Consider the following 26,652-nt stretch of genomic DNA (forward strand, 5'->3'; position numbering starts at 1 on the left):
GAGCAGAAAGACTTAAATTAATGAAGTCATGTCATTGATTGTTGCATGCATTGCAAAAATAAAATAAAATAAAATTCCAAATTTTTGTTTAGGATTTGTAAAATGTGAATGTAAATTGGAGTCTCAAAAGAATGAATAAAATTATGTGAATTTATGTTGAAATGAAAACAAATCAAATATCTGTCAATGAGTAATAAAACCTTTCCTTTGAAATAAGTTGACTTTCTCAGCTTTGATAGATGATATTTGTTATTATTTTAATTATAAACTCACTTTATATTATCAATTTCAAGAATTCGTATTCGTATGTCATTTCGTATCTTCAGTAAATGGATCTTGGTTAAAAAAAACTTTAGACACTTGTGAAAACTACTGAGGAACAACATTTTTTTTGCAGCATGATCAGATCGTACCGTAAAAGTTATGTTCCTGTATGTACTGTAGGTTATGTTACTAGTTTTTTTTGTTGTTGTTGTTGTTTTGGTCAAATAAATTATATATATATAATATATATATATACATATTATGGCATGCCGTTCAGGAAATTATAGTATTTATAATATGATTGGTTGTATATATTGAATGAAAGTCTGAATATATGGAATGAATGTCTGAATATATGGAATGAAAGTCTGAAAATATGGAATGAAACTTGAATATATGGAATGAAAGTCTGAATATATGGAATGAAAGTCTGAATATATGGAATGAAAGTCTGAATATATGGAATGAAAGTCTGAAAATATGGAATGAAAGTCTGAATATATTGAATGAAAGTCTGAATATATGGAATGAAAGTCTGAAAATATGGAATGAAACTTGAATATATTGAATGAAAGTCTGAATATATTGAATGAAAGTCTGAATATATTGAATGAATGTCTGAATATATGGAATGAAACTTGAATATATGGAATGAAACTTGAATATATGGAATGAAAGTCTGAATATATGTAATGAAACTTGAATATATGGAATGAAAGTCTGAATATATGGAATGAAACATGAATATATTGAATGAAAGTCTGAATATATGGAATGAAACTTGAATATATTGAATGAAAGTCTGAATATATGGAATGAAAGTCTGAATATTGCGAAAACGCTGTGAGAACGCCTCTGCGTTAATGCGTCGTGAAGCGCCTGTAGAACCATTCCATCGGAAAAAAGATTGATCGTCGACGTGATGACGTCATCAACCGGAAGCTATAAAGCGTCCGTGAAAACAAACAGGAACTAACTTCTGATAAAGCCTGAAGTAAGTGATCAAGGACACGCCGGGAGTATGGCAGAGCGACGCAGCGTCTCGTTCCCTCAGGGAACTAGGGTTACATACGTAACCGAGACGTTCCCTTTCGGGGAACTCGAGCTGCGTCGAAACGCTGTGAGAACGCTTATACCCACATCGCCATAGGACCAAGTGTCTCGTATGTGTGAAGCCGAAGCGCACACGGTTACGAGAGTACCTGCGCCCCAACAGTAGATGCCAGGTCTAGTTCGTAGAACCTGACGAAGGTTAGCGGAGACGACCAACCGGCCGCATTGCAAATATCATGGAGGGAAGCCCCCGACAAAAGTGCTTTCGAAGCAGCCATACCCCTGGTAGAATGCGCCCGGACAGCCAGTGGAGACGGCTGCCCGGCCGCCTGGTAAGCAAGTGAGATGGCCTCGACCACCCACTTGCTCATCCTCTGCTTAGATACTGGGGCCTCCTTCTTAGGGGGTCCGAAACAGACAAATAACTGATCAGTTTTTCTCCACAGGGCAGCTCTGTGGACATATGTATCCAACGCCCTAACAGGGCACAGCAGATTTAATCTTTCCTGGTCTGACGTCGTGAACGGAGGAGGACAGAAGGCTTGGAGAGTAATGGGGCCCCGTGGGCTCGTAGGAACCTTGGGGACATAACCCGGCCTGGGATGTAGAAAGGCTTTCACCATCCCCGGCGCAAACTCTAAACATGAGGGCCCTACTGACAGGGACTGAATATCTCCTATTCTTTTGAGAGACGATATGGCCAAAAGAAAGATGGTTTTTAGAGTGAGGAACTTGTCTGAAACCTCCTCTAAGGGTTCGAACGGCGGCCCAGACAAGCCCCTCAAGACAATGGCCAAGTCCCATGCTGGGACCCTCGAGTGCATAGCCGGCCTCAACCTTAAAGTACCACGGAGGAAGCGTGTAATCAGAGGGTGTCTTCCCAAAGACACTCCACCCAAAGGGACGTGGAAGGCACTCAAGGCCGCCACGTACACCTTTATTGTGGAGGGGGTCAACCCTGCCGAGAACCTTGCCTGCAGGAACTCCAGCACTGTACCAACCGGGCAGTTAACTGGGTCCCACTGACGTTCTCTGCACCATGCTGAGAAAAGTTTCCATTTCAGAGCGTACAGCTTCCTCATGGATGGAGCTCTGGAGTGGAGGATGGTCTCTACGACCTCGGCCGAGAGACCTTCCTCTATGAGCCTAGCCCCCTCAGAGGCCAGGCCCATAGTTTCCACATCTCCGGGCGTGGGTGCAGGAATCTCCCGCCTGCCTGAGAGAGTAGATCCCTCCTGGTCGGAATCTCCATCGGAGTGCCTTCCAGGAGAGATATCAGGTCCGAAAACCACACTCTGGTCGGCCAGTACGGAGCCACTAGAAGTACTTGGGCCCCGTCCCAGCGTACCCTCTCCAGAACTCCTGGAAGCAAGACAATCAGGGGGAAGGCGTACAGAGGTAGCCTCGGCCACTCCTGTACCATGGCATCCAACCCCAGCGGGGCTGGATGGGACAGAGAAAACCACTGCGGGCAGTGGGAATTCTCCGCCGAAGCAAATAGGTCTATTTCTGCCTTCCCATATACCTTCCATAGGAGCTCCACCACCTCTGGGTGGAGTCTCCACTCCCCGGGCCTCGGCCCCTGCCTCGACAGGCTGTCTGCTTCCTGATTCAGGACCCCTGGGATATATACTGCCCTGATTGACAGCAATTTCCCTTGGGCCCACAGGAGTATCCGATGTGCCAATTTGTCCAGTGGACGGGACCTCAGACCCCCCTGGTGATTTATATAGGCGACCACCGATGTGTTGTCTGACCTGACCAGCACATGGTGGCCCCTGAGGTTGGGCAGGAACTGTTTCAATGCAAGAAACACTGCGAGCATCTCTAGCCGATTTATGTGCCAGTGCCGCTGATGTTCCTGCCATAGACCCTGGGATGAGCGACCACTCATGGTCGCCCCCCAGCCCGTGAGAGAGGCATCTGTCGTTAGCGTTACGCGACAAACATGAGCCCCTAACACGGGACCCTGAGATAGAAACCCCGGGTTTTTCCACATGACCAGAGCACGTAGGCATCGGGAGTAAGCCCCCATCCTTCTTCGGCACGATGAAGTAACGGCTGTAAAACCCAGACTCCCTGCTGGGAGGGGGAACCCTGGAACCTCTCGGTGACAGTATGGACTGCGTCACCGAAGAGGCCTCCAGGAGAAAGCGGCGCATCAAGCAAAAAGGCTTTCTCCCTCTCTTTGATGTCAGTGGGGTTCAACCAGAGGTGCCTCTCCGTGGCCACCAGGGCTGCCATAGAGCGGCCCACACATCTGGCCGTCTCCTTGGTGGCCCGGAGAGCTAGATCAGCTGACGAACGCAACTCGGTGATAATATCTCCCCCCACGACATCACTACTGTCCAGATCCCTCAGCAGGTCAGCCTGGTATGCCTGCACGATTGCCATCGTGTGCAGGCATGCAGCCGCCTGACCCGCTGCCGAGTACGCTTTGCCCACCAGCGCCGACGTTGTTTTTAAAGGTCTGGTGGGCAAAGACGGGGCTTTAAGGGACGATGCCGAGGAAGGCGAGAGATGGCTCGCGAGCGTCTCCTCAACCTTTGGCATCGCTCCATAGCCATACTGTTTCAGCCCAGCGATGTTACTATAGACCGAAGTCTGTGGGCTGAAAACACGATATGACGCCGGTCTCTTCCACGACCTTGCCACCTCAGTGTGCAAGTCGTGAAAGAACGGCAAGCCCCGTCGCTGAGGCTCTGAGGCACGAGAAGGCAGGAATCTCTCGTCTAATTTGCTTGTACGTTTTCTTCCTGCCTCATATCTCTCGGTTGGCCAGTCGATGTTAAGCCTGGCCACCGCTCGCGTCAGAACCTCAACGAGCTCCTCGCATGCAGGGGACTGAAGTGGCGAGTCTTCAGTCTCGATGCTTTCAACGTCCACCTCCTCGGCGGCAGCGGGACCAGAGCCGCGGGGAACACGAGCCGAGGCACCCTCCTCAAAGAGTGCCCGGCGGGAGCGCAGCGTTCTTAGCTGTAATTTCTCACAATGCTCGCAGGCAGCCCCCTCGAGGGCTGCCTGGGCATGCTGCGCTCCCAGGCAGGCAACACAAAGAGAGTGTGTATCCCCACCCGTGATGTAGCGTGGGCAGGGATGAACACACTTTCTAAAACTGCCTTTGCTCGCCATAATCACTATCTATTTATTTTCTCTTTATTTTGTTAATATATGGAAATATTTAACAAAAAGGGTGGAAAAACTCTTCAAATAGACAGACAAAAACACCAAATAGACAGACAGGTTCACACAGATCGCTTGCTGAAGGCTCAAAAGCTAGTTCCTGTTTGTTTTCACGGACGCTTTATAGCTTCCGGTCGATGACGTCATCACGCCGACGATCAATCTTTTTTCCGATGGAATGGTTCTACAGGCGCTTCACGACGCATTAACGCAGAGCTCGTTGTCTCTTGTTCTAGTAATGAGCGCGGAGAGGGGATAAAACAGCAGTGGAACCGGAGATCGAGGAGAGAGAGAACCCGGACGGTTGATGCGAACCCCCATGTACAGAGACTGAGTACCGGAACCCGGAAGTGCCGACCCGGAAGTGATCGAGAGATCGTGTTATGAGATTCCACACTTGAATGTGTGTGTGCTGACAAGTTTATTGAGAAAATAAAGAGCAAGCATCAACCGTCCAGCCGACCCCTTGTCCTCTTCCTTCCTCCTTATATCGAATCGGCGCTCCTGGTCCGCCCGCAGCTCCAGCATGGACTGATGTTGTTCCTGGTGGAGGGCCGCGAGAGAGGTGATAATGTCCGCAAACGGCGTGGCGGAGGGCGTTGGAGTAGTCATGGCAGCGGCGCGGTCCTACTTCCTTCCCGGGTTTTCGGCACCACTGTAGCAAAGTTCGATATAAGGAGGAAGGAAGAGGACAAGGGGTCGGCTGGACGGTTGATGCTTGCTCTTTATTTTCTCAATAAACTTGTCAGCACACACACATTCAAGTGTGGAATCTCATAACACGATCTCTCGATCACTTCCGGGTCGGCACTTCCGGGTTCCGGTACTCAGTCTCTGTACATGGGGGTTCGCATCAACCGTCCGGGTTCTCTCTCTCCTCGATCTCCGGTTCCACTGCTGTTTTATCCCCTCTCCGCGCTCATTACTAGAACAAGAGACAGGTGTTATTAATCTGCTTCCAACCCACTCACGTACCGCTTGTCCCGCGGCTCTCTCTCCCGCTGCAGACCTCGCTGAACCACGCCCCCCTTGCCACAGATATCTTTTGAGTGGGGGACAGCGAGCTCTTGGCGATATTGATCCTGAGACCCAAACAGTCTAAATGGTTGAGGGGCCAGGATCTGTGTGTTAGTAGTTGTGCTCGAGACTGGGCTATCACTAGCCAGTCGTCGAGGTAGTTGAGCATCCGCATCCCTTTCAGCCTGAGCGGGGCTAATGCGGCGTCCATACATTTCGTAAACGTGCGGGGCGCCAGGGATAACCCGAATGGCAGGACCGTGTACTGATAAGCCTGCCCCTCGAAAGCGAATCTCAAGAATGGCCTGTGGTGGGGGGCTACCTGAACGTGAAAGTACGCATCTTTCAGATCTATCGTGAAAAACCAGTCCCCGGGGCGAATGTGCGCGAGGATCTGTTTCACCGTCAGCATTTTGAAAGAGCGAGACATTAGAGCTTTGTTCAAATGCCTTAGATCTAGGATGGGCCTGAGCCCTCCGTCCTTCTTCGGAACGAGACAGTATCGGCTGTAGAAGCCCGACTCGCTTCGGGATGGGGGATCGGGCTCCACCGCTCCCTTCTCTAACAGTTTCGAAATCTCGGTGCGAAGCACGTGACTGACGCTGCTTTTCACCGAGGTCTCGACCACGGCGCGAAAGCGCGGGGGCCTGCAAGCGAACTGTAGCGAGTAGCCCCTTTTTACTATGTTCACAACCCAATTTGATACACCGGGCATGGCTTGCCAGGCCTGAGCCCGACGCAGTAAATGGTTGGAGCCAGCGCGGATAAGGGTCGCCGGGGGAATCCGTCGTCCTCAGCTGCAGGTTCCGCTGGTGCTTGTTCGACGGTGGTGCTTCTTCCGGAGGTCAGCGAAGGTGTCGCTGAAGGAGATAAAATCTGACACATATGGCGAATCAGGGTCATATATAGCCTCCTGTATGCAAATATAAGCACCTTTTACGGCGGGCTTTCTGGAACACATTTTCTCCATGTGTTTTTCCCACTAATTTATAGAGGCATTACGATTTGGAGAGGATCCGCTTTACTTCATGTACATCAATGCAAGACATTCTGCAACAGTTTCTACTGACCAGTGTTTTAAACTGACCAGACGTGACAGTACACCTTCAAATTCACTTCAAAAAGCAGCTGTCCATGGAGGTATGAAGGTTTTGAGTTATTTGTTTATACACAGTGGCAAGAAATAGTATTTATTTGTTGTCCCTTTTGAATTAGTTGGTTATAAAGTTTCAAGTGTATATATATAGTGCTTAAGCTAACAAAATACAAACACTATTTCATGTGTTTGAATGTGTCCTATTAAAATTAAATTAAGTACACAACCAAGCATTATATATATCTGTTTGATTTTGTTGCAGTAAATTGACAATCAGAATGTCATCCCAGGACAATGGAAGCTGATCAAAAACAAGGTTAGTTTTAAAAGGCTCTAATAAAGAAATAAGCTACTTATACAGATATTGTGTTGTTATGTCATATTTTCCAGGAATGTTCTATAGTTCTATTCTATAATGTTCGATTGTTTTAGACTGTTCCACAACAGTTGGATGGCTCTATTGACAGTAGGATCTTCATGTTAATGATAAGAAAAAGAAGGGAAAGGTAAACATTTTTTTAAATACAAGCTTCCCTTCATTAGGATAAAAAACATGAGGGCTTTTCACACTTGAAATAGTAAACTCCGGGTATACAGAATCCAGGGTTATTTTGCTTCATGTTTCACACTGATCATCATTTACCCAAGATGAACAATTAATCCTGGGTATTCATACACTGCCGTTCCACACTGTACTTTAATAAACCATGAGATAACATATGTGCAGTATCAGGGTCACAGACAGACACTGCACTGCACACAATATGTTTTCATAAATGCTCAAGCTTTGCATGTCCTTGTACAGGGAGTGCAGAATTATTAGGCAAGTTGTATTTTTGAGGATTAATTTTATTATTGAACAACAACCATGTTCTCAATGAACACAAAAAACTCATCAATATCAAAGCTGAATATTTTTGGAAGTTTTAGTTTTAGCTATTTTAGGGGGATGTCTGTGTGTGCAGGTGACTATTACTGTGCATAATTATTAGGCAACTTAACAAAAAAACAAATTTATACCCATTTCAATTATTTATTTTTACCAGTGAAACCAACTTAACAAAAAAACAAATTTATACCCATTTCAATTATTTATTTTTACCAGTGAAACCACCATCTCAACATTCACAAATATACATTTCTGACATTCAAAAACCAAACAAAAACAAATCAGTGACCAATATAGCCACCTTTCTTTGCAAGGACACTCAAAAGCCTGCCATCCATGGATTCTGTCAGTGTTTTGATCTGTTCACCATCAACATTGCGTGCAGCAGCAACCACAGCCTCCCAGACACTGTTCAGAGAGGTGTACTGTTTTCCCTCCTTGTAAATCGCACATTTGATGATGGACCACAGGTTCTCAATGGGGTTCAGATCAGGTGAACAAGGAGGCCATATCATTAGATTTTCTTCTTTTATACCCTTTCTTGCCAGCCACGCTGTGGAGTACTTGGACGCGTGTGATGGAGCATTGTCCTGCATGAAAATCATGTTTTTCTTGAAGGATGCAGACTTCTTCCTGTACCACTGCTTGAAGAAGGTGTCTTCCAGAAACTGGCAGTAGGACTGGGAGTTGAGCTTGACTCCATCCTCAACTCGAAAAGGCCCCACAAGCTCATCTTTGATGATACCAGCCCAAACCAGTACTCCACCTCCACCTTGCTGGCGTCTGAGTCGGACTGGAGCTCTCTGCCCTTTACCAATCCAGCCACGGGCCCATCCATCTGGCCCATCAAGACTCATTTAATCAGTCCATAAAACCTTAGAAAAATCAGTCTTGAGATATTTCTTGGCCCAGTCTTGACGTTTCAGCTTGTGTGTCTTGTTCAGTGGTGGTCGACTTTCTGCCTTTCTTACCTTGGCCATGTCTCTGAGTATTGCACACCTTGTGCTTTTGGGCACTCCAGTGATGTTGCAGCTCTGAAATATGGCCAAACTGGTGGCAAGTGGCATCTTGGCAGCTGCACGCTTGACTTTTCTCAGTTCACGGGCAGTTATTTTGCACCTTGGTTTTTCCACACGCTTCTTGCGACCCTGTTGACTATTTTTAATGAAACGCTTGATTGTTTGATGATCACGCTTCAGAAGCTTGGCTATTTTAACTGCTGCATCCCTCTGCAATATATCTCACTATTTTTGACTTTTCTGAGCCTGTCAAGTCCTTCTTTTGACCCATTTTGCCAAAAGAAAGGAAGTTGCCTAATAATTATGCACACCTGATATAGGGTGTTGATGTCATTAGACCATACCCCTTCTCATTACAGAGATGCACATCACCTAATATGCTTAATTGGTAGTAGGCTTTCCAGCCTATACAGCTTGGAGTAAGACAACATGCATAACGAGGATGATGTGGTCAAAATACTCATTTGCCTAATAATTCTGCACACCCTGTATTACAAGTTTATCCTGAATGGACATTTCAGACTATACAATAATTTAAATGGTCTCTTCTTCGCTGCAATTGCGTTTTCTGTTTGCATTTGATGTTTTTCCTCTTCAATGCTGACTTTATTATTTCTATAGAATGCACAGTGTTTCAGTGACTGTCCAAAGCACGTAAATATAAAAGTGTGAAATGTTACTTTACCTGAGGTTAAAAGTGTGTTTACAATGACGATAAGCTCAGTGTGAAAAGCCCTATGAAGTGCTTGCCTTTGATTTTTGTTTACATTTTGAACTGAAAATGGTTAATTAATTTGATTGTGACAGGGTATAATTTATGTCAGAAATTTAGACATGAGAAACTGAATTTTACAACTTAATTATTCATGCTACATCCTGACTTCAGCACACAATATTGTTAAAACACTTCCAACATTTCATCCTATTTTTTTGTACCCTTGTCTCATGAAGGAGCCACAGATCACAGAAGACCTCTGCACTGCAGTGTAAAGACTGTGGAACAACCAACAGTTTTCAACAGTTTAGTGGAAGAGCCCTGATTTCTGAAATTTGAAAGTGTAAGACTAGGAAAAAGCCCTTCAACTTTCACAGGCTGAATGGTTGACCGACGACTGGCCAAAGAGACAGTTGTCAATGTTTATAGAGGTTACATTTATTTTAGATTTAATTTGTCATGTACCTGCTGTGCAATAACTTTCAACTTAGTTCAATTTATTCCCCTTGGTCTGATTGTGTATTTTTTAAAGCAAACCCAAAAATGCCTTTAAATGCCTGCTACTTAAGGTGATTTTTAAGGATCGTTTTATAAAATTAAACAATTTCTGTGTGTTTTGGGGTTTGATTAATCTGAATCATGCATAACAGTGTAAAATTGTGTAATATATATTATGTACTATGAAAAAAAGGTTTATTCTGAGATGCTTGAGTAATATATATATATATATATATATATATATATATATATATATATATATATATATATTGTGTCATAAAAATAAAGGTTTAAATGCTCAATCTTTGTTTTCATTTTTTGTGTGTAAAGATTTGTGTTCAGTTTATCTAATATAATATTTAAGACATAATATAAATAAAAAAAATAATAATAGCAACTTTTTACTTTAAAAACGTTACAATGGTTTTTTACAATGGTAGTATATCTATCTAGCCTATCTATCATCTCTCTATCTATCTTCAATTAGAACTTATTAATTAAATACTTGACATTATTAGCATCGTTTAAACTTCGGGCTTGAAATGCTCCAAATAGAGCAATGTATGCGAAGATAAATCAGCTCCGCCCACTTCCGGCAAACTAAAAAAATTTGGAGTGACATTTACTCAAAAAAAGCTAGGAAACTTTTTCCACACAGAAAGTGCTTGTAATCTTTACTTGGGCTATTCTAAGTAATATTTACTTACTAGAACCCCTTATTTTTTATGTAAAATACACAAGTGAATTGCACTGGCAATACTCATCTATAGATTGTAACTTTCACTCAGATTACCATTGCATCCAATTACAAACCCAAGTGAATATTGCTGATATTTCTTAGTTTTGCATGATGCTCCCAGAATGCATTGTGGCATGAAGCATGTCACCATTGTTGAGATTCTTAGGCTGAATCTTGATATCTGTGTGTGAGAAAAGCTTGCAGGAGTTCAAAGTGCTTAGTGTACAGTCTGTTATAAAATGTATTCAACTTTTCTGGTTAAAACTGTGCTGGATCTTTTCTAGAATAAAACAAGGTTAATAGTATATTGCTCATACTCGGGTATAAGATTGGTGCATTAAGCCACTACACAATTATCATATTCTGATCATCAAGCGGCCAAAAGCATCTGATCATGTTTTCTCTGCTTTTCTTGCCATAGCAAACTTAGTCACAGCAGTGAGAGAAACACTAACATTAAAAAGTGGCCAAACTGCCCAACTAAAGAAAACACTCATCGCCATAATGGTGACATAAAAAAAAAACTCTATTAATTCTCAATAAGAAGTTATGTAGCGTTGGCTACCGTTATTGTGATTAAAACTCACGTTCAGTGAAAAGTCAAAACTTATTGAGAATAAGTCAGCCACATAAAAGCAACATCCCAAAATGACCGTCTCTGCCACCACTGAATAAGTGGGGTCTTTGCGAAAAATCTGTGCGCATTTTCAAATGCACTTTGCTTTTCAGATTAAAATTTACTTAATATTTTAGGTGAATGTGCTGTGACTATAAAACATTAAATATTATTTGTAAATATTTGATAAAATTTACTCTTTTTTCTCAGTTAAGTTATTACATGAATAGACTGTGTACATTTTACTTAAGATATATAGTTCCAACTTAAACTTGATTTTACAATGTAATAATTACATGAATTAATGTAATAGATTTTACCTTACCACAAAGTCATTTTTTTTTCAGTGCATGAGACTGTGCCGTGGCGCTGTTTTTTTTTTTTTTTTTTTGTCTTGCTTTAATTTTTTTATTTATTTATTTATTTATTTTTATTTATTTTTTATTCATGCAAAAAAATATACAGAAAATTATACATGCAATTACATCTCACAACAAGGATAAAAACAAAAGCAAAAACAAAAAATTAAAGTAGTTCATACCAGGGGTAAAATTACACCAATTTAAAGTAACAAAAAGCTTCATATGTCTTTCTTGCTTTTTTGTTTTTAATTTTCTCTAATGTAGTCCCATATTGTTTAATTTCTTTTATAAAATGTTCAAAGCTTGGCTTAGCTTTAGCCCATTTTTGTGATATTTTCCAAGTAAAATAAAAAGTTGTATAAGGAAGCACATCGTACTTTTGGAATCGAAATTGTCTTGTACAAAGAATAAAATATTACATCATATAAATCAATTTTTATATATGTTTTAAACAATCTAGATATGAAATTAGAGACATCAAACCAAAACATTTTTGAAAATATACAATCAAAAAAAAAAGATGAGTCACAGATTCTTTGGTAATACCACAGAATTTACACAAGTTTTCAATATTCACATGGAAATGTTTAAGTAACTCCTTGACAGGGTAAATTCTGTGCAAAATTTTATAAGATACCTCTCTAATTTTATTATTAATAAAAAACTTGTTTGTTATTAACCATACTCTTTTCCAATTAATATTTTCAAATTTAGCAGCCCAAAACACTGTTGAACAAGGCAAATAATGTGTTTTTAAAATGTTTCTAATATATTTGTTACTGCATTTATCTATTATTATGTTAATATCCCCAATAAATATTGTATCACTAGAAAAACGGTTCTGAAAATCAACATTTATTGGACAAAATCCAGGGTTTCGTAATAGTGATACAACTCTGTCCTGGATTGCATCAAAGATAATAGCATATTCTTTTGGCTTCACAGGAATCATAAATTTATTGAGAAATTCAGAATATGTTAAAAGCAAACCTTGTTCATTAAGTAACTGACTGACAGTAAGAATTCCATTGTCATACCAAGTCTTATTAAAGATTGACATTTTTTTGTACAAGATATCTTTATTATTCCATATAAGGTATCGATGTGGTGAAAAAATATGTTTATATATTAATAGCCAATTTTAAAAGGAAATTAATGCCACCTACAGAGTTAAATATGTAATTTGGGAAAACATTCCATATACTATCTTTATTTTTAATAAATTCTATTAACCATTTTATCTTAAACACATTATTAAGATCTGTAAAATTTAAGACTTCAAGGCCACCAAAGTCTCTATTATTATGTAGAATATCTTTCCGTAAATAGTGTATTTTTTTCCTCCAAATGAAATCATAAAGAACTTTACCTAATTCCCTAACAACATTATTTGGAACATCTGCTGACATAGATATATAAACAGACCTTGAAAGTCCTTCAACTTTTGAAAGTAGAATAAGTCCATTTAGGGACAGATCTCTCATAAGCCACATATTAAATCTGTTTTTAATTCTCTCTATAATAGGCTCAAAATTTAATCTGCTTCTTTGATTCAAATCTTTACATACCATTATCCCAAGGTATGTGATATTATCTTTAATTGGTATACCACAGATTTCTTTCAATGCACAGTCCTTAAGAGAGAATAAAGTGGACATATTTTTGTTCATTTTTAATCCAGAAATTTCAGAAAATGTTCCAATACATTTAATAACTTCTTCCAATTCATCGCTATTTTTGACAAAAATTGTGGTATCATTTGCTAATTGGCTAAGTTTAATCTCTTTTCCAAACACTGAAATTCCTTGAAAATTTGCTTTTTTGATATGAACAGCCATGACTTGAGTAACCAATATGAAGAGAAAAGAGGATATAGGACAGCCTTGTCTAATCCCACGCCCCATATCAAATCTCTGACAGGTACCGTGAGATAATTTGACTGAACTATTCAAACCTTTATAAAGTGTGCAAATTGCTTTTTGAAAAAAATTACCAAAACCAAAGAAATCAATAACTTTGAACATAAAAGAATGTTCAATGGTGTCAAACGCTTTATAGAAATCAATAAATAATATAAAAGAATCAAAAAGAATCAGACACAAAGTGTTTATAATCAATTAAATCCAAAATTAACCTAATATTATTTCCAATATAACGACCTTTCAGAAAACCTGATTGCTCTTCATCAATTATTGTATTTACATTTTTCTTGAGTCTTTTTGCAAATATTAACGAAAATATTTTAGTATCATAATTTAACAAACTAATTGGTCTCCAATTTTCTAAATATAGTTTATCTTTATTAGGCTTGGGTATAAGTGTACTTACGCCTTGTTTTAGTGATGCAGGCATTTCTCCCAAATCAATGACCTCATTAAATACTGCAAGTAAAAAGGGTGAAAGGTCATTACAAAAGGTTTTGTAAAACTCCCCTGTCAAGCCATCATTTCCAGGAGACATATTTTCTTTAAGACTATTTATACACATTGTGATTTACTCAATATTTAATTCCTTATCACATGAATTTTTATAATCTGACGAAATCTTATTAATACTGCTTGATAAATTATTAAGAAAAAAAATCTGCATAATTTAGTTGATTATTTGAACTGCATAATTTACTATAAAATTGACAAACAAAACAAGAAATATCCTTGAGATTATCATTAACAAGTCCATTTATTATTAATTTGTTTACAGAATGTATTTCTCTATTTCTTTTTTCTAAACCAAAAAAATATTTAGTGTTTTTTTCTCCTGCTTCCATCCATTTTTGTCTAGACCTAACAAAAGCACCCCTAGCTTTCTCTTCATAAATATTATCCAACTCATTCTGCAACACATCAAGCTTTGATATTTCAGTGTTTGACATATTATGGTTATTTCTACAAGTGAGGGATATTATTTCATTAATTATTTTGTTTTCATTTTGTTTTCTTTTTTTTAATGGATTTTCCATACAATATTGCAAATTTCCTTATTTCAAATTTAGTTTGTTCCCATAATTTCCCATAAGATTGAATCATAGAAGCTTGTTGCCAATATTTAACAATCAAATTCTTAATTTGATCACAAAACTCATTATGTTTCAATAGACTATTATTTAACTTTCAATATGCGTGCTTATTTCTACTTGATTGAGAAGTGATCACATTCATTTTAATAGATATGCCTTTATGATCTGTTAAAACTGATGGTTCAATAGATACAAATTCAATTCTCTCTTTTATATTTTCTGAAATTAGCCAAAAATCAATACTTGATTGTTGAGATTTGTCCCTATTACTCCATGTATACATAAGTGACTGAGGTTTTTTATATCTCCAAATGTCAAGTATATTCAGTCGCAAACAAACATTGCTTAATTCACTTGCCATATTGTCAATTCTAGGTGGAAATCGATCTTGTTTGCCATCAAACACCGTATTAAAGTCACCACCCCAAATTATTTCGGCTGAAGGGAATTTTGAATGTAAATTATTAACATGGCCTTCAATATCTTGAAAGATTAACTCACTTGTTTTTTTTATTATTGGTGGCATATATATTTATGATAATAATTTTAATTTGGTTTATATCAATAAGTAAGGCAATCCAAAGACCATGATCATCCGTTTTGTGACTTAGAACTTTCCCTGAAAACCTGTCCTTTAAAATAGTGACACCAGCTGTCCTATTTGAATCACCAAAAGAAAACCAAGTGTCACAACCCCACTGGTTCTTCCAAAAAAGTATGTCATCCTTGCAGGCATGAGTTTCTTGAATAAAACAGAAATCTGCTTCTTTACCTTTGCAAAACAAAAACAGAGCTTTTCTTTTGAGTGTGTCTCGTATACCCCTAGCATTTACTGAAAATATCGATATTGACATAGATTCGAACAGGAAAAAACCTTAATAGAACAATTAGGTGAACAATGTGCAAATTAAAGTTGAAGGTGTAGAGAGTGTAATAAAGGGTAATCTTACTCCCATCTTTCCGAAAATCAGTCACAGTTCAGTAACCATTCCTGAGATCCTGTTTGCTCAAATTTGAGTAACATAAAGAATAATAATCAATTTGTAGTTTCACATTAGAAAAGGATAAACATTATGAAAAATACTTTGAATAATTAGTCTTTATCTTTTTTGAAAAAGCAACATACCAATCCTGTCACAGTAATCTAGGGTTCAGAACCCTAACTGTTATAGTAAAGAGAACATTCGTTTACATTTTAATTTCTTTACCATCTACGATTGCCTGGATTCCAACAAAGAAGGCCCTTTTGCCCTCTTTCCATGCTTTGTCGATCGCAGGCCAAAGGAGATTCCGCGTAGCCTTGTCTTTTATCGTCAGGTCTTCCTTGAAGTACATCTTGTTCTTCTTAAGAAAGTCATTTACCTTTGCTCCTTTCCATGTGAGGTCCTGTAGAAGAAATTCATTTTCATTAGGCCTTAGTAGGCCTCACCAGGCCTTAGTTGCAGTATAAGCTGGCCTCAGCTGGGCACCAAGAAACCATGGTCTGCCGCTTGTAAGAAACATCAAAGCGTGAGAAACAGGAGTTGTTACATTAGTTGCCAGGGAAAATGGGTGAGAAGCGCTGGGCCACTGTCATGTACTGGGAAGGCGGGGAAGGCCCACAGACAAATATGATACATTGTTTATATATAATTGTGGAAAAAACCAGGAGGTGACTGTAAAAAGAATGGTGCCTAATGGATGAGAAAGAAAAACTAGTGGCAGTCGGCCACCATTACAAAAAAGACTAGATAAGTTTATGAATAGAGCAAGTGTGGCAAAAAGTGTGGGGAGTAATGCACCTCCCATGAAACCTTGAGCTAGAACTGTATAAAAGTGTGAGCTGAGGAAGAGATGGTCAGATGTTCAGCTGGCATCTCACTTTGTTGTTCATACAATAAAGTTAATTTCTTCTGAGACCTGGAACTTCGACTCTGAGAGATTTTCTTTAAAGCACCGGAGACAATCAAGAACTTAGAATTTGCCACGACATATTTGGCGAGCCAGCCAGGAGCCAGAAAAGGCTGGGGCCCGTGGCGGCTCGGCACGAGACCTCACAAAACAAAAGGCGCCAAAGAAATACAAGGTAAGCAATTTTGCTTGTATTTTGTTTCGTGTGGTCCCTTGTGAGCTGCTGCCTTGGGTAACTACCTATTGCCTTACTAAACGAACCTATAATTGATTATTACTAAACAAATGTTTGAAATACATGATTAATTTGAAAAAGACGGAGAAGTAATTTCCAGGTCTTAGGGAAAGCGCCTGCGTAGATTAACACATGCAAGAAGTGCTGTGTGTAGTTTTAGATTAAAAGACGCAAGAAGTGCGTATGAATGTATGAAGTGCATTCAAAACACATGCAAGAAGTGCTGTGTGTAGTTTTATGGCTCGTTTCCACTGAGCGGTACAGTGCGGTTCGATACGGTACGGTACACGTTTATTTGCGTTTCCACTGCCAAAAGTTGTGACTGTTAGGAAAATGCCGAACCGTACCGTAACACTTTTTTCGATACCCTTCCGTTGGGGTACCTAGCACAGTAGTATGGTACTTAAGGGTGGAGCTAGACTCACTGCAGAACGCTGATTGGTTGACAGAGAATCGTCACTTGCACGTGCGACAGGGGGATAGACAACGCAAGAGGCGCCATTTTTAAATCACAAGATTTCAAAGCAATGTCGGCGCGCAGCTTAACGTTACCGTGGTCGAGCCAGGAGGTGCAGACCTTGCTGGGTATCCTCGGCGAAGAAGGGGTACAAAGGGAACTCGATGGCATGGTGAGAAACGAAAAGGTTTTTCAGCATGTTTCTGAGAGAATGGCTCTCGAGGGGTTTCAGCGGACGTCCGAGCAGTGCCGCACTAAAAGTAAGAAACTGCGTAGTGACTATCGTAAGGTGAAAGACCACAACAGCCGGAGTGGTGTTCACAGAAAGAAATGGAAGTGGTTCGATATGATGGACGCCATCTACGGACACAGACCAGCAAGTTTGGGAAGAGAAGGAGGCATCGATACGGCCACCTCGTTGCTGGAGTCGATGATGGAGTCTGTCGGTAAGTTCGTATAACTAGTTGTAAAATAAAGTGTACAACGATCACGTTAAAGCTTACTTCCAATGCACAACTTTAGAGCAAGCATGTTGTTTGTTTTGCAAGCCAGTGAGGTATCAACCGAGATTTGCAAGCTATCAAGACGCTAGTTTATTAGCCAGTGCTGGCCGAAGTACAAATCTAGAAACGTACTTAGTACAGTCAGATAACTTTACCCTAATAAAGCGGTTCCCAAACTGGGATGCAAAGCCCGTCTGCGTCGAAGCCCTGCCCTTTTCAGTTTAGGTTGAAAGAAAAGTGTGTTTTTTCACTCTGCACTCCGAGCGCGATACACTGAAGCTCACTCTCGCTCAGGTAAATCATTAACACCATCACCGCTTAGAGTACATGTGTTTTATTGAACTACATACATTACAATCGGCTAAAACTAATACGCAGGTTACTTTCCTGAGCAAGAGCGCTCCCGAGTCCGTGTTCTTCACTGTTTGTGTGAATCGCGGAACAGTTCAGCACACACACACAAAATACCGGCAGTTCATTAGGGAAACGCGCATCTCCTTAAAGGGGCACCACTATATTTCTACTCGTGGATTATGGACCTCCTCCAGGTATTGTGTAGTAGCTAAACTAAACATTTTATATTTGGCAGCTGTTTTAGGATTGAAATGTTAAACCACCGATAAAAATAATCTGGCAAACTAATAAACCTTTAGTTTAGTCCCCACTCAGTCCTACTATGTTGTATGTTTATCTTAAACTGTATTTTTGCAGTTTGTGTAATTAACTTGACTTGTGTAACTTTTCAGTTGAAGATCCTAGCTGTCAGGAGGAAACAGAGGGACTTGATGAGATGTTGTCCACCTCTGAGAGCTCAAGTGCGCCTGCCAGTGTCAGGACATCAACACCGACACCAGCAGAAAACATTGCTCCATCTCCTTCGAGTGAACCCCGGCGTATAACCATCGGTAAGACGTGAATACCAGAGTGAAAAGTCACTTACTGAACATAAATATTATAGTATTATACAGATTTTATACAGTATAATCTGGACATTGCGTTGTAGTACACTAGATGCCTCACCCTTATGTTGGTTTGCAAAAATCAAAGGATACAAATGTTTCGCTAACCAGCCAACATTCCTGTCTGTTTGTATTTCTAGGCAAGAGGAAAAGGGGGCAACAGGATGTTGTTGCGGCCCTGGTCGAGATGCAGGCAGCTGATGAGAGGCAGCAGGAGTGGCTGGAGAGGATGGAGGACCGTCGTGACCGGCGCTTTGAAATGATGCTGGAGGATGCTCGTGAGGCAAGGCGGCATGAGGCTGAAATAACTCAGCAACACATGGAGCAGTCTGCAAGCTTTAATCAGGCTTTCCTAGGCACACTCAGTCAGCTTGTGCAGGTGTTGAGTAGTCGCCGTGACCCTGTTCCACCATCCAGCCACTAGTGCTTTAACACTTTAAAACTTTTTGTTTGCACATTTTTTTGTTTTTGCACAGCACTTTGTATTTAAGCATTTGTTTGACTTTTCAAATTAAAGTACTTTTTGGTTTTTACCTCGTGTGTCTTGTCATGTGTTCAATTGCTGTCTCACAGGTTTTCTATCTTATGTCATTTGATTAACATTCCTGCCATCTGGTGTCAACGATGTCAGAATGAATGGACATTTTGTTCACTACCTTGATAAGATGTCCATTTTGGAGATTATGCTTAACTTTAACATACAAAATAGTTGTTAATGTGTTATTTTCTCATGTGATTTTAAAGTAACCTATTGTAAGTAAAATCTAAATTTCTTTCTACATGGTATTACAGAGAGTAAAAGGTCCTCTCTTTCACAAAATATGAATCAGAGGCAGGGTAAAAGAAAAAACAATTTATTAATGTCCAAAATACTAATCAAACAAGTAAACAAAACAACCTAGCATTCACACAAGTGTGCCTTTGCTAAATGTACAACAGATTTAACTGTTCAAATGCCGCATTAGACCCTCACGTACGTCCCTGCCCTCCTCTTCTGCACCCTGTGCCAGTGGCACCACAGGCTCTGCAGTAACAGGTGTGTCCCATTCGTGCTGGTAATCCTCTCCATGACTTTCACAAAGATTGTGCAAAGCACAACAAGTCAACACCATGGATTTCACCAGTTCAATGTCGCTGTCATTCCTCTTCATAAGGCACCGCCACCTCCCTTTGAGTCTCCCAAAAGCATTTTCTACCACTACGCGAGCCCTGCACACTTTCTTGTTGTAGGTCAATTGTTCTGCTGTCAGCCGGCCATTGTCAGGAAATGGTTTTAGGAGCCAAGTCTGCAAAGGATATGCAGAGTCTCCCAGCAGATAATAGCCAGCATTAACCCCACTGATGTTCCTGGTGCAAGCTGGGTAAAGGCTTCCACGCTCAACTAGCTCCCACAATGTTGACAGTCTCAGAACCCGAGCATCATGCAAACTCCCAGCCATTCCTGCATATACACTCCAAAATAGTCCTTTTCCGTCGACTACTCCCTGCAGGATGATGGAATGCCAGCCTTTTCTGTTGAAGTAATCACAGTGGTACTCTTTTGGGGCTATTATGGGTATGTGTGACCCATCAATGGCACCAACACATTGTGGAAGTCCCCATCGGTTCTCAAAGTAGGCTGCCATCTCTTTAAGCTTCTGCCGGTCAGGAAAACTAATCTGTTCTGGAACTAACAACATGCAAGCAGCCTCGCAGAATTCCTGGACGCACCGACACACTGTTGTTTTGCTGACTCCAAAAAGATGGCCAATACTTCTGTAGTCGCTGTTGGTGGCCAACTTCCATAGTGCGATGGCAACTCTTTTCTTTAGGGGAACACACACTCTGAAGTTTGTGTCCTGCTTTTCCATTGCTGGACGCAGCATGGCACAAAGGAACAGAAATGTTTCTTCAGACATCCTGAAGTTGTGCACCCACTGTGTGCGTGTGAATCCTGGAACGATCACATCCCACCACTCATTTGAGCGTCTAAAAGTCCATATGGTTGGTCTGCAGCGCCGATTTTGCACCAGATTGATTAACTTAAAAAACACAAAGAAAACAATGTTAAAACAATGTAGCAGTGATGGACAGTATGCTAAGATCCCTTAATTAAAAGTTGAACTATCATAGACCGGCTTAAACAATACATAGTCAACAGAAAATTACAGCATTGAAAGTGTTACTCCACCAGAGAGGGCACTTTCATTGAAGCAAAAAGTAACACTAGTCAACAGATATAGACTAACTATCTTCGCAAAATTACAGACAGTACAGATAATCAGTCATCAATCTCAACTAGTTTTGCGCTTGTAATAATATAAAGAGTCATGTGAGTGATTGTTCTCAAAATGCAACCTTCACAGTTTTTATTAGTATAATGAATAGATTGTAGTTTACAGTTATCACAGTTGTATGATTTTTACAGATAAAGGCCTGGTTTCACTAGCAGGGCTTTTTGTACTTATTTATTCTCACTGTAGGGTTATTTAATTGATAAGAAAATTCGTTAGTTAGCACATGACAGTACATGAGACGGAATACTTTGTAATACATGACATCAAAAACTGTAGCTAGTTTAAGCTTACCCTCCTGCGCCGTCGTTTTTGTCTTGCCTTGTTTTGAATAGCGCGGTTGTCCGTCTCGTCCCAGCTCCTTAACATTTCCCGAATTTCCCTATATGTTTCGGCTGTGTTTCTCCTTGCAGACTGCAGCCTTTTATCAAACAAAGCTTGTCTCCTCCTTGTTATAAACAGCCACATGCCGAGAAGCAAGAACAAGATCTGCTGTAAGGCCTCCATTGTTCTTCTCTTCGCGCGCACGAATGACGCCAACCGATGCTTTCCGTCATACACCACGCCTATCAAGTGACGTTGATTACTACTTTCCGGCATACACCACGCCTATCAAAAAGGGTAATGTTGGCAGTCGAAACGCTCGCCGAATTCATGGTTTACCGACCTGAACCGTACCGTATTGTACTGTACCGTACTGTATAGCTCAGTGGAAACGAGCCATTAGATTACAGTTTTTTTCAACTGCTTACACACAAAATTGTTACTTGTCACACAATTTTTAAAACCTGACACTCAAACACCAGAACCACACACTAAATCTGCAAAACCATACACTATTTTTTGGCCTTTTACTCAGTTTTCAATTTCATTAAACACTTTTTGCAAAACACAACACACAATTTTCTAGGCAACACACAAAAATCTGACAGGAAGTTTCTTGATTTCCTTTTATAAACACAACCAATCAAAATGCCACACTAATTCATCAGTGCCTCACACTAACTCCTCACATGTGCAAACACTTGTTGCTTTACTTAACAACAACCAATCATATCTTTAGTAGTGGCCTATAAATAGGCCAAAGGTCAAGTAATAGCTTTTGGACAATGGATGCAAACAATGCAGACAGAGTAAGAGGAGTTGTGGAGACACTGATGCTGCCTCCATCCAAGGTTGGATACGCCATACAAGAAGGTTCTTTCCACGGTGTCTGGCAAGGAATATAGGATGTGACGTGGATGAAGTATTGTGGCCGGACCCAGCCCGGAGGAGAGATGGAGCCTAGATACACCCAACCATCTGCAAGCACACACATTATGTTTGGTTTTACACTACATGCTACAACACTACATATTTTTGATGTGTTTTTTTTTCTTCTTTTCAAACTGTGTACACTAATACTACATTTACAGCCACAAAGAGCAAAAAAAAAAAAAAACATAAATTAAAAGTTTGGTTTTAATTTTGCTTTTGTTTTTACTTTATATATTCAACAGCTCTCTCCCAATTACATTCATTCATGTACATGTGAGCTTTTAAAAGAAGAGCTTTAGGTTTTGAATAACAGTGTGTATATGACAATCAAAAATATAACATTATGGTAAAGGTGTTTACAAAGTAAGACAAATGTTTGCTTTTGAAATATGTTTGTGATATTTTAACTGTTTCATTTTGAAAGAGATGTGAGGCATTTTGCCTCTTGTGTGTGGAATTCTTGAATTTGTGTGTTAAGTTTTGAAAAAAAGAGGAAACCTCTGGAAAATGTGTGTAAGCAGTTGAAAAAAACTGTAAAAGACGCAAGAAGTGCGTATGAAGTGCATTCAAAACACATGCAAGAAGTGCTGTGTGTAGTTTTAGATTAAAAGACGCAAGAAGTGCGTATGAATGTATGAAGTGCATTCAAAACACATGCAAGAAGTGCTGTGTGTAGTTTTAGATTAAAACGCAAGAAGTGCGTATGAATGTATGAAGTGCATTCAACATAAGCAAGGAGTGCTTTGTGCTCATCTGCAGGAGAAGCAGGTGTGTGTGTGTGTGTGTGTGTGTGTGTGTGTGTGTGTGTGTGTGTGTGTGTGTGTATGAATGTGAGCATGTGTGTGTTTGTGAGAGCATAACTGCGCAGTGTGTGAAAGCAAGTGTGTGAAAAGTAGAGCGACTGAGATATCAGACAGAGGAAGTGGATGTATGTGTGTGTGTGTGTGTTGAAGTTTGAGAGAACGTCTCAGGTTACGTATGTAACCCTAGTTCCCTGAGGGAACGAGACGCTGCGTCGAAACGCTGTGAGAACGCCTGTGCGTTAATGCGTCGTGAAGCGCCTGTAGAACCATTCCATCGGGAGATCGATCGTCGCCGACGTGATGACGTCGCCGACGTGATGACGTCATCAACCGGAGACTATAAAAGGTCCGCGAGCACAAACAGGAACTAGCTTCTGATAAAGCCTGAAGTAAGTGATCACGGGCACGCCGGGAGTATGGCAGGGCGACGCAGCGTCTCGTTCCCTCAGGGAACTAGGGTTACATACGTAACCTGAGACGTTCCCTTTCGGGGAACTCGAGCTGCGTCGAAACGCTGTGAGAACGCTTATACCCACATCGCCATAGGACCAAGTGTTTCGTATGTGTGAAGCCGAAGCGCACACGGTTACGAGAGTACCTGTGCCCCAACTGTAGATGCCAGGTCTACTTCATAGAACCTGACGAAGGTTAAAGGAGACGACCATCCGGCCGCGTTACAAATATCGTGGAGGGAAGCCCCCGACAAAAGTGCTTTTGAAGCAGCCATACCCCTGGTTGAATGCGCCCGGACAGCCAGTGGAGACGGCTGCCCGGCCGCTTCATAAGCAAGTGAGATGGCCTCGACCACCCACTTGCTCATCCTCTGCTTAGATACTGGGGCCCCTTCTTAGTGGGCCCGAAACAGACAAACAGCTGATCAGTTTTCCTCCACAGGGCAGCTCTGTGGACATAAGTATCTAACGCCCTGACAGGGCACAGCAGATTCAATCTTTCCTGGTCTGACGTCGTGAAAGGAGGAGGACAGAACGCCTGAAGAGTGATGGGGCCCCGTGGGCTCGTAGGAACCTTGGGGACATAACCCGGCCTGGGATGCAGAAATGCTTTCACCATCCCAGGCGCAAACTCTAAACATGAGGGCCCTACAGACAGGGACTGAATATCTCCTATTCTCTTTAGAGATGAAATAGCCAACAAAAATACCGTCTTGAGGGTAAGGAACTTATCCGAAACCTCCTCCAAGGGTTCGAATGGAGGCTCGGACAAGCCCCGTAAAACAATGGCTAAGTCCCATGCTGGGACCCTCGAGTGCATCACAGGCCTCAACCTTAAAGTGCCACGGAGGAAACGTGTAATCAGAGGGTGTCTTCCCAAAGACACTCCACCGAAAGGGACGTGGAAGGCACCCAAGGCCGCCACGTACACCTTTATTGTGGAGGGGGTCAACCCTGCCGAGAACCTTTCCTGCAGAAACTCCAGCACTGTACCAACCTGGCAGTTAACTGGGTCCCACTGGCGTTCTCTGCACCATGCTGAGAAAAGTTTCCATTTCAGAGCGTACAGTTTCCTCGTGGACGGAGCTCTGGAGTGAAGGATGGTCTCTACGACCTCGGCCGAGAGACCTTCCTCTATGAGCCTAGCCCCCTCAGAGGCCAGGCCCACAGTTTCCACATCTCCGGGCGTGGGTGCAGGAATCTCCCGCCCGCCTGAGAGAGTAGATCCCTCCTGGTCGGAATCTCCATCGGAGAGCCTTCCAGGAGAGATATCAGGTCCGAAAACCATACTCGGGTCGGCCAGTACGGAACCACTAGAAGTACCTGGGCCCCGTCCCGGCGTACCCTCTCCAGAACTCCTGGAAGCAGGACAATCGGGGGGAAGGCGTACAGAGGTAGCCTCGGCCACTCCTGTACCATGGGTCAGAGAAAACCACTGCGGGCAGTGGGAATTCTCAGCCGAAGCAAATAGGTCTATTTCCGCTTTCCCATAAACCTTCCATAGGAGCTCCACCACCTCTGGGTGGAGTCTCCATTCCCCGGGCCTCGGCCCCTGTCTCGACAGGCTGTCTGCTTCCTGATTTAGGACCCCGGGGATATATACTGCCCTGATTGACAGCAATTTCCCCTGGGCCCACAGGAGGATCCGATGTGCCAATTTGTCCAAAGGACGGGACCTCAGACCCCCCTGGTGATTTATGTAGGCGACCACCGACGTGTTGTCTGTCCTGACTAACACATGGTGGCCCCTGAGGTCGGGCAGGAACTGTTTCAATGCAAGAAACACTGCGAGCATCTCTAGCCGATTTATGTGCCAGTGCCGCTGATGTTCCTGCCATAGACCCTGGGACGAGCGACCACTCATGGTCGCCCCCCAGCCCGTGAGAGAGGCGTCTGTCGTTAGCGTTACGCGACGAACATGAGCCCCCAACACGGGACCCTGAGATAAAAACCCCGGGTTTTTCCACATGACCAGAGCACGTAGGCATCGCCGCGTGACTTTGATCGTGCGGAGCGGATTTCCCCTCGGGGAGAACCCCTTCGTTTTGAGCCACCACTGCAGTGGCCTCATGTACAGTAGGCCAAAAGGTATCACGTTGGACGCTGCTGCCATGAGACCTAACAGTTTCTGGAACTGTTTCACAGTGACGGCCCGGCCTAGCTTCTGTTCTCTGACGGCTGCCAGGACCGATGCTATGCGTGTTGGCGATAATTGCGCCCGCATAATTACCGAATCCCAGTTCACACCTAGAAAAGTGGTTCTCTGAGCCGGAGAAAGCACACTCTTCTTGGCGTTCAGCCTCAACCCCAGCTTCGACATGTGGGCGAGAACAGCATCTCGATGCTGAACCGCCATCTGCTCTGTATTTGCTAGAATCAGCCAGTCGTCGATATAGTTCAGTATGCGGATGCCCTGTAGACGCAGCGGCGCCAGAGCTGCATCCACACACTTGGTGAACGTGCGGGGTGACAGTGCTAGACCGAAGGGAAGTACACGATATTGGTATGCCTCTCCCCCGAAGGCAAACCTCAGGAACTTCCTGTGATGTGGAAGAATGGAGACATGAAAATACGCATCTTTGAGGTCTATGGTGACAAACCAATCCTCCGATTTGACCTGCGCTACAATCTGTCTGAGTGTAAGCATCTTGAATTTGAGCTTGGCCACCGAGCGATTCAATAGCCGCAGATCTAATATCGGGCGTAAGCCCCCATCCTTCTTCGGCACGATGAAGTAACGGCTGTAAAAGCCAGACTCCCTGCTGGGAGGGGGAACCCTCTCTATAGCCCCTTTTTGCAGGAGTGTCTCTACTTCCTGTGCCATTACCAGAGCCTGCTCCGGGCCCACCTCTGTAGGTAGGACACCGCAGAAAGGAGGTGGCCGACTTCTGAACTGAATGGCGTACCCCTTTTCTATTATCTGCAGGACCCACTGAGATATATTTGATAGACGTTTCCACTCGTCTAGAAAATCTACTAAGGGAACCAGCCTCTCGAGGCTGGCCTCTGGTGTATTTTGAGCAACAAGCACAGTGCCCTGAAGCGGCGGACCGGCAGGGAACGACTGACTTGACTGCTCGGGAGCCCCCCGAAGGGGGAGCGGACCACCCTCGAGTGGCCCGCGGGGACCGTCTGCGCCCCGGCATTGCGGCGGGGTTGGCAGCGCGGCCCCTTGAGGGTACCGAAGGAAGACGGGTACCGTATGCTGAGGTAAGCACCGTCTTCCCACGGAGGGGAAACTAAGGGAACCAGCCTCTCAAGGCTGGCCTCTGGTGTAATTTGAGCAGCGAGTGCAGTGCCCTGAAACGGCGAACCGGCAGGGAACACCTGACCTGACTGCTCGCATGCCCTCCGAG

General features: G+C 42.4%; 2 protein-coding genes across 2 annotated transcripts; one reads left to right on the forward strand and one right to left on the reverse strand.

The window, feature by feature from the left end:
- Nucleotides 1-16,831: 16,831 nt before the first annotated feature.
- On the forward strand, nucleotides 16,832-19,044 carry LOC137083398 (zinc finger and SCAN domain-containing protein 29-like). Its single transcript, XM_067449325.1, has 3 exons — nucleotides 16,832-17,495; nucleotides 18,299-18,457; nucleotides 18,652-19,044. The coding sequence occupies exons 1-3, from the start codon at nucleotides 17,120-17,122 to the stop codon at nucleotides 18,933-18,935; spliced, it is 819 nt and encodes a 272-aa protein (XP_067305426.1). The 5' UTR covers nucleotides 16,832-17,119; the 3' UTR covers nucleotides 18,936-19,044.
- Nucleotides 19,045-19,359: 315 nt separating this feature from the next.
- LOC137083390 (uncharacterized) lies at nucleotides 19,360-21,474 on the reverse strand. Its single transcript, XM_067449313.1, has 2 exons — nucleotides 21,079-21,474; nucleotides 19,360-20,532 (listed from the first exon to the last, which is right to left on the reverse strand). Exons 1-2 carry the CDS (start codon nucleotides 21,382-21,384, stop codon nucleotides 19,453-19,455), a joined length of 1,386 nt encoding a protein of 461 aa, XP_067305414.1. The 5' UTR covers nucleotides 21,385-21,474; the 3' UTR covers nucleotides 19,360-19,452.
- Between the last annotated feature and the right edge of the window lie 5,178 nt (nucleotides 21,475-26,652).

The sequence above is a fragment of the Pseudorasbora parva genome, chromosome 1 (genome assembly GCF_024679245.1).
Source record: "Pseudorasbora parva isolate DD20220531a chromosome 1, ASM2467924v1, whole genome shotgun sequence".
Lineage (NCBI taxonomy): Eukaryota > Metazoa > Chordata > Actinopteri > Cypriniformes > Gobionidae > Pseudorasbora > Pseudorasbora parva.

What these genes read in the sequence shown, in the direction of transcription:
- LOC137083390 (XM_067449313.1), bottom strand. Translation starts at nt 21,384, where the DNA reads ATGCCGGAAAGTAGTAATCAACGTCACTTGATAGGCGTGGTGTATGAC. An exon ending in AAAAACGACGGCGCAGGAGG is followed by an intron (nt 20,533 to 21,078) that starts GTAAGCTTAAAC and finishes GTGTTTTTTAAG; the next exon opens with TTAATCAATCTGGTGCAAAA.
- LOC137083398 (XM_067449325.1), top strand. Translation starts at nt 17,120, where the DNA reads ATGTCGGCGCGCAGCTTAACGTTACCGTGGTCGAGCCAGGAGGTGCAG. An exon ending in GTCGATGATGGAGTCTGTCG is followed by an intron (nt 17,496 to 18,298) that starts GTAAGTTCGTAT and finishes GTAACTTTTCAG; the next exon opens with TTGAAGATCCTAGCTGTCAG. An exon ending in ACCCCGGCGTATAACCATCG is followed by an intron (nt 18,458 to 18,651) that starts GTAAGACGTGAA and finishes TTGTATTTCTAG; the next exon opens with GCAAGAGGAAAAGGGGGCAA.